This window comes from Triplophysa dalaica, chromosome 10 (genome assembly GCF_015846415.1).
Source record: "Triplophysa dalaica isolate WHDGS20190420 chromosome 10, ASM1584641v1, whole genome shotgun sequence".
Lineage (NCBI taxonomy): Eukaryota > Metazoa > Chordata > Actinopteri > Cypriniformes > Nemacheilidae > Triplophysa > Triplophysa dalaica.
The window spans coordinates 23349790-23357170 of record NC_079551.1 but is presented as its reverse complement, the minus strand read 5'-3'; the positions used below and the strand labels follow the sequence as shown (position 1 = coordinate 23357170).

At 37.1% G+C, this 7381-nt stretch overlaps 1 protein-coding gene across 1 annotated transcript; it reads right to left on the bottom strand.

The window, feature by feature from the left end:
• Positions 1-5121: 5121 nt before the first annotated feature.
• On the bottom strand, positions 5122-6617 carry LOC130430702 (uncharacterized; the record flags this gene model as incomplete). The annotated part of the gene is made up of 3 exons (XM_056759842.1): positions 6558-6617; positions 6078-6204; positions 5122-5882 (listed from the first exon to the last, which is right to left on the bottom strand). Coding segments are annotated over exons 1-3 (948 nt in total), but the record flags the coding sequence as incomplete, so codon positions are not given.
• Positions 6618-7381: the final 764 nt, after the last annotated feature.

Genomic DNA, 7381 nt, shown 5'->3' with positions numbered 1-7381 from the left:
GAACGTAGAGAGAGTATAGAAGGCCAAAAGGTCAAAATCTCTCTCTCTCCACATAAATGAGGGGATTCCCATGACTCCGCCACAAGACCAAGAATAAACATGACATGATGGCGGAATCATGACAACATTTAGTTTGGATTAGGGATGCACAATATATTATTGGTCATATCAGTGTAGGCAGATAAATTGTAATTTTTACTGCTATAAGTATCGGTCCGATAATAAAATTAGGCCGATATATTTGAGCCAATAAATGATGATTCCCTTCCTCTGATTGAACCACATCGGATTCACGATGCTCATATTTAAAATCCTGTACAGTCTTATTTTTCTGTCATGATCATTTACTTACTACTATTAGAAAAGCATTGTTGATGTAGTAGATACAGAATGTAGATATTTATAAATGTGTAAATTGGAAACAAAAGCCTACTTTTTAATGCCGATTGCGATCTGAATGCTTTCAGAATTGTGGTAGAATATCATTAATTTGTTTATGAAATCATGATACCAGAAAATTTAACTGTTTTCAAGTATAGGCTTTATATATAGACTAGTTCATGTTTTAAAAAAAAAGAGTACTAAATGTTACCTAGTCCTGGTCCACTTTTTGTCTTTTGTTTCAGGCTCACAAAAATGTATATTAAGACACTAAGATATTAAGTTATCGGTAATCGGTTTCCAATTTTAAAGAATGTAAAATGAGGATTTGGGAAAGAGGGTGGATTTATAAGCTTGGCACGACAGAACAGCAGTAGAGGAGCTGTAAGAAGGCAACTTAAATTCGACACAACATATGTGATGGATCAAATTGGTTGACACTGAGTAGCTGCCCCCGATGAGATCAGAGCAAGATTGACTAACGTGGCCTGTCAGAACTTACACTATGCCTACGTTTGATACGTGCTGATGTTTCAATGTAATGTAGAGCTTGAGAAAATGTCGTGCTTAAGGGGATTATGTGAACTGGACAGAGGGCCTCATTTTGACATTTCTATATGTTACAGTATCAAGCAAATGTTTCAATTCAAGTTTATTTATATGCCGCTTTTCACAATGTGGACTGTTCCAAAGCAGCAACAACTTACTGCCATGGCTGAGATTTTTGAAAGCAACACAGCTACACAAGGTGCAGTTGCTTCAGTTCATGTGCTGAACTGGCAGGAATTAGTCAGTGTTCCTTTTAACCAGTTCAGTCCTAGCCAAATACAGATGCAGCAACTCCAAGAAGTAGACATTCTCGCAGGACCTATAAATAGTCAGGCCATGGATGCACTCCAAACTGTGATTCGTATTGTACAAGAGTAAACTTCTGCCTATGAGTCCATTTGGATACTTTTCCACATGAACTCAAATACGGGTGTTTTTTTACATCACACTCTTCTAAATGGATGCATGTTATGTTTGTGAATCAATACAGTATATTAGTTTTACATACAGCTAAAAGAAGTAATGTGACGTCTTGACTGTGTAAAACTATTTCAGATTAAAATGGTTTAAAAAGCTGCCTTTCTTTTTTTTGCCTGTGTAGACATAAACCATGCCATTTTCACAAAACACTAATATAGATTAATATTTTAATCAGTGCTACCCTGTAATGGCTTAGTTTTTATTTAATAGATTATAACAGCAGAATTTGAATATTATCCAGTTATTGTTTACATCCAGTACTGGCCAAAAGTTTGGACAAAGATTTTTTTTATTATTTTATTATTTTATTAACGCGCAAACAACGCGTACTCTATGCACAAACAACGCGTTAAAATACGCACGTTTTTGGCCCTTCTGGCGTTCCATACAACACATACTCTACGCGCAAACAACGTGTACTCTACGCGTTGTTGACGTGTTAAAATTCGCACATTTTTTACCCTCTTGGCGTTCCATACTGATCCTCTAAGGGGCGCGGTATGAGGCGCCGAAGTTGACAAAAGTATAGCGAATGCCGAGAGAGGGAGTGAAGGCGTGCGAGAGGTATGGAAAGCCCTTTGGGTAATATTTTGCCATCAACCAGACGCCTGGTGTTCAGAAGACGCCTGCTTTTACAGCGTTTAAGACATAAAGACGCTTCCTCCGTAAAAACGTCGTTAATAACGGCGTTTTAAATACAACGCGAAACGCCGTTCATTTAGCCCTTTGAACTTCCATAGTATGCTGTAAATAACGACGCTTCCGTGTAACAAAGACGCCGTAAAAAGCGGCGTTTTCTATAATATTAAAACCAGCCCAGCCTTTCCTACACAGTCCAGCCCCTCCAATAAACAGAAAGACAAGTGTAGTAGAATGTCGATCTGAAATACGTTTCCTGTTTTTAACTTTTAACGAATAATGCTTAGACTTTCATAATGTGATATTTTTCCATTGGGCGCATTTATCCTCCTTTTTGTTTATCATATGTGTACGAGTGGCATAATTCTTAGCGAGTACGTTCATGACACTATGTACGTTTATACTTGTGAAATTTATTACTCATTGGTATCAGCCTCGGTGGTGTAGTGAACCGCGTGCGCAGCAGCGAACTTCCTCTCTTTTAACGATTGGAGATCGACTCCGCGGTCCGATCATATTCTTCATTAATTTTGAATTGTTCTATTGGGTCATGTTTTAAAATATATGAACACTACTTGTTGCTGGCAACTTATGATATGACAAGAAACGTGAATTTAGGCCATAGATCTAAGGCCTAAATTCGTGTAACAGCTAGTCTAATACAGTCTACTGTACTGTGGTTGTTGTGAGTATGTTTTTATTGATTAAAAACGATTTCCCATCTACGAACCCGTTTGTATTTCCATTTACACATAGACTGCACATGCTGCATGCATTCAGTATAAACCCCTATAAGCTTTTGACGATCAAAAATCTAAAAATGGAGGAGACTGTTCACATACAGAAACAGTAAGGGAAATGATGACCAAAAAAATATTGTTGCGTTATTATTATATCGCAATTTTTAAAGGAAAATATAGGCCTGTTTTATAACTTACTTATTGGTAAATACATAATAACAAGCAGCAAAGGTGCAATAACGAAAGTTGTAGCCTACGCATAGCTACCTTAAGCTAAATTGTCAAACGAAAATAAAAGCCAATTGATTAGTACAAGTATCGTGCAGAACGTAAAAGGTATGCAACAAAAAAGCACTGGATATTTAGGTTATAATACGCTCCATCTACATCCAGCTGCGATTCTTTTGTTGAAAAATAGGTGCTTTGACGAGTAAAATAAATCATATCTAACTTAAAATTTGTTTCTCTTTCTCAGTCTGTTGATGCCGGCTGCGGAGAAACACGCTCTTCGCGGTGCGCGGCTGCCTACATAAATATTGCCTTATTTTAGAGGTTGCTAAGCGATCATGTTTGTTAAAACGTTTTGTATTTTGGGATGATTATTTTGACGAATAATTTTGACTATTTTTACAAATAATAAATAACTCCCTTAGCTCTTATTTGCTTTACCAAATTAATTATCCTTAATTATGCGTGCGTGTTGATCTTTCTCTAACAGACTACTCAGATCATTATAATCAAGTCAGTTAGAGATAACAAAAGCTGACTCAAAACAAGGTGCGTCTATGGCAAGCCATTTTGTCATTTAACCCTTGAGGTTTACTAGTGTCTATTTTTAGGCTACTAGTACTTATTGTTTAGTCACTAGTAACTATTCCATTAGATACTAGTACATAAAAATTAGATACTAGTGCTTATTCATTCGATACTAGTACTTATTCATTAGATACTAGTGCTTATTTATTAGATACTAGTACTTATTCATTCGATACTAGTACCTAAAAATTAGATACTAGTGCTTATTCATTAGATACTAGTATTTAATCATTAGATACTAGTACTTATTCATTCGATACTAGTACCTAAAAATTAGATACTAGTGCTTATTTATTAGATACTAGTACTTATTCAATAGATACTAGTACTTGATCATTAGATACTAGTACTTATTCATTACATACTAGTATTTAATCATTAGATACAAGTACTTATTAAATAGATACTAGTCCTTATTTATTTGATACTAGTACTTATTGCATCAGTGACTAGTAATTATTCTATTGTTACTAGTAACACATTTCAGATTTTTGCCATTGATTTCTATGGAGATCTGTCATTTTGATATCAACTATTCAGTTCTGACTAGTGTGTCTTCCAATAGTCACTAGTACATATTTATTAGGTACTAGTATTTATTTTTAAAGTACTGATACTTATTTATTAGGTACTAGTACTTATTTTCAAGATTCTAGAGCCTGCCAAACAGATACCAATGCTTATTTTTTAGATACTAGGACTTATTCATTGGATACTACTACCTAATAAATATATACTAGTATTTATTCTATTTTTACTAGTACTTATTCATTAGATACTAGTACTTATTTATCAGAAACGTATACATGTTTATCAGCTTCTAGTACTTATTAGATTTAGACTAGTACCTATTCATGAGATACTAGTACTTTTTTCAATAGTGACTAGTAAGATATTTTATTTTACTAGTAAGACTTGCGATTGAACTCTACAATGGCCTTTTTGACTAGTCATTACATATGACAGGTAAAAAAACAATTGTGACCAGTAAGATAAGAAATGTTACTAGTAACAACCGTAAAAGACACTAGTGTCTAATATATAAGTACTAGTACTTATTGAATTACTACTAGTGCCTATTAAATAGGTACTAGTAGACATTGAATACAAATCCAGTAAACAACTACTAGTATTTAATGAATACATTCTAGTAGTATCAAAAAGATACTAGTCATTATTGTAATACGTACTAGTCAGAAATTATTAACTGATATCCAAAACAGAATAACTACTAGTACCTATTCATTTGAAGATATCTTCTGCCTTAAAAGGAACTACATTTACATTTACATTTAGTCAATTAGCAGACGCTTTTATCCAAAGTGACTTACAAGTGGGGTAGACAATGGAAGCAATTAGGACAGCATAAGTACAACAAAAGCATAAGTGCAATCAAAAAGAAGACTAGTCTCATATAGCCTAACACAGTATACGGAACCATTCATACATTTTTTTTTTTTTTTTTTTTTAAGAGTAGAGAAGAAAAGAGTCAGAACAGATCAGTCAGATCTTGACGGAAGAGATGTGTTTTCAGGCGTTTCTTAAAGATGGCTACAGAATCTGCAGATCTTGTAGCAGTGTGCAGATCATTCCACATAGGTGGAACAGATCCGGAGAAGGTGCGCGAGAGAGATTTTTTACCTTTATGGGATGGCACCACAAGACGTCGTTCGTTTGCAGAGCGTAGGGATCTGGCGGCTACATATGTCTGCATTAGCGATTTAAGATAAGGTGGTGCCGAACCAGTAGTGGTCTTGTAGGCCAGGAGCAGAGTCTTGAATTTGATGCGAGCGACTACGGGAAGCCAATGTAGCTTAATGAGTAGAGGAGTGACGTGTGCTCGCTTTGGTTCATTAAAGATAACTTTTGCCGCAGCATTCTGGATCATCTGTAGAGGTTTGGTTGTGCAAGCTGGAAGTCCTCCCAGTAGTGCATTGCAGTAGTCCAGTCTGGCCAGGACAAGAGCCTGGACAAGGATTTGTGTATCATGCTCTGATAGGAAGGGTCTAATTTTCCTGATATTGTAGAGGATGAATCTACAGGACCGGGCAGTGCTGGCAACTTGATCCGTGAAGTTGAGCTGATCATCGATCACCACTCCCAGGTTTCTTGCGTTTCTGGAAGGTGTGATGGTTGATGAGCCTAGTTGAATGGAAAGGTTGTGATGAGTCTTCGTGTCAGCCGGGATTACAAGCAGTTCTGTTTTTGGAAGGTTCAGCTGCAGGTGATGGGCGTTCATCCAGAGCGAGATGTCGGCTAGGCAAGATGAGATGCGTGCAGAGACAGTCGGATCGTCAGGGCGAAAAGACATGTAGAATTGAGTATCATCCGCATAGCAGTGATAGGAAAAGCCATGTTTCCTAATGACAGAGCCAAGGGATGTCATGTATACAGAGAATAGCAACGGACCAAGCACTCAGCCCTGAGGCACACCTGTGTCGAGATGATGGGACTCCGACACCTCACCTCTCCAAGATACTCTAAAGGACCTACCCGAGAGGTAAGACCTGAACCATTGTAGCACCATTCCAGAGACCCCCATTGCCTTGAGAGTGGACAGGAGGATGTGATGGTTAACAGTTTCAAAGGCGGTAGTAAACTAGTAAGATGTGTTCGAAGATATCTTGATTCAAACACATTATTGCATAAACATGATAACCCCTCTGTCATCCAATCAGAGTTAACATACTAATACTATGCAAAATGACGATGGCATTGTATTTTAGCTTGTCTGGCTAATCTGTTAGCACAAAGACACAAATAAGAATGTGTTAAGTATCACTATTGTTTTTGATGTGGAATATAATGATAAGTTTAACTTTGTTAGATGGTAAATTTAAATTTGGGATATTGCACGCGGGACTGATATTTGATGTAGCCTAACGGCGGATTTAGCACGAGGCTGAATCAAGCTTCTTATTCACAGTTTCTTATTGACTCTATCCGTTCCACCTTAAAAACCTGAAGCATCCGCTTTTCCAGTTTCTTATTCACGCTTAGCTTAGGGCCCATCTCGCCTTTCTCTTCTTTTACGTTTTTTTTTAAACTTTGCGTGTCTCGGTGTGTGTGTGTCCGCGCGTGTGTCTGTGCCTCCGTACGTGTGTGTGTGTGTGTGTGTGTGTGTGTGTGTGCGTGCGTGCGTGTGAGAGCACCGAGGATGGGCTGCTGCTTGCTGTCTGAGTCAAAACATGCTGAATGCCCCTTGAGATGACAGTGAACTTCACGTGGAACCTCAATCACCCACTCCCCTTAACATTCTCAATATTACTTTGATAGAACAGTTTTTAGGCCTATCTCCACCATGAATATTAATCACATCCAATAGTACCTACATGTTTGAAAGTGCAATATTCTAGTGCAGAGCATGAAATACGGTTTATACATAATGAAGTCAATTACGTGTATATTTGTAAAAAGCATACTATACACAGTTTTATTATACTTAGCATATCTATTATTAACTGTCTCTCTTACCTCTTATGTAAATTAATTATTGTCATCATTGATATATTTTATTTTTATTCTATATATTTTATTTTTTCAAAAAATCTTCTCGTTTGGCTCTCATCGGAGGCGGTCGCATTTCCTCTCTCCCCGTCCTTGCCATATCTTCCCTGCTTTGTCTCCTGTCTTGTCTCGTCTCATCTATTGAGAGACTCTCTCTGCACTGCTCTCGAAACTTTGAAATTATGGATCTGATCAACTGGTCGCTTAGCGCAATTGACACCATTTTCTCGACGAGAAACAAAGGTTCGGGTGAACTTGAATGCCCTGAC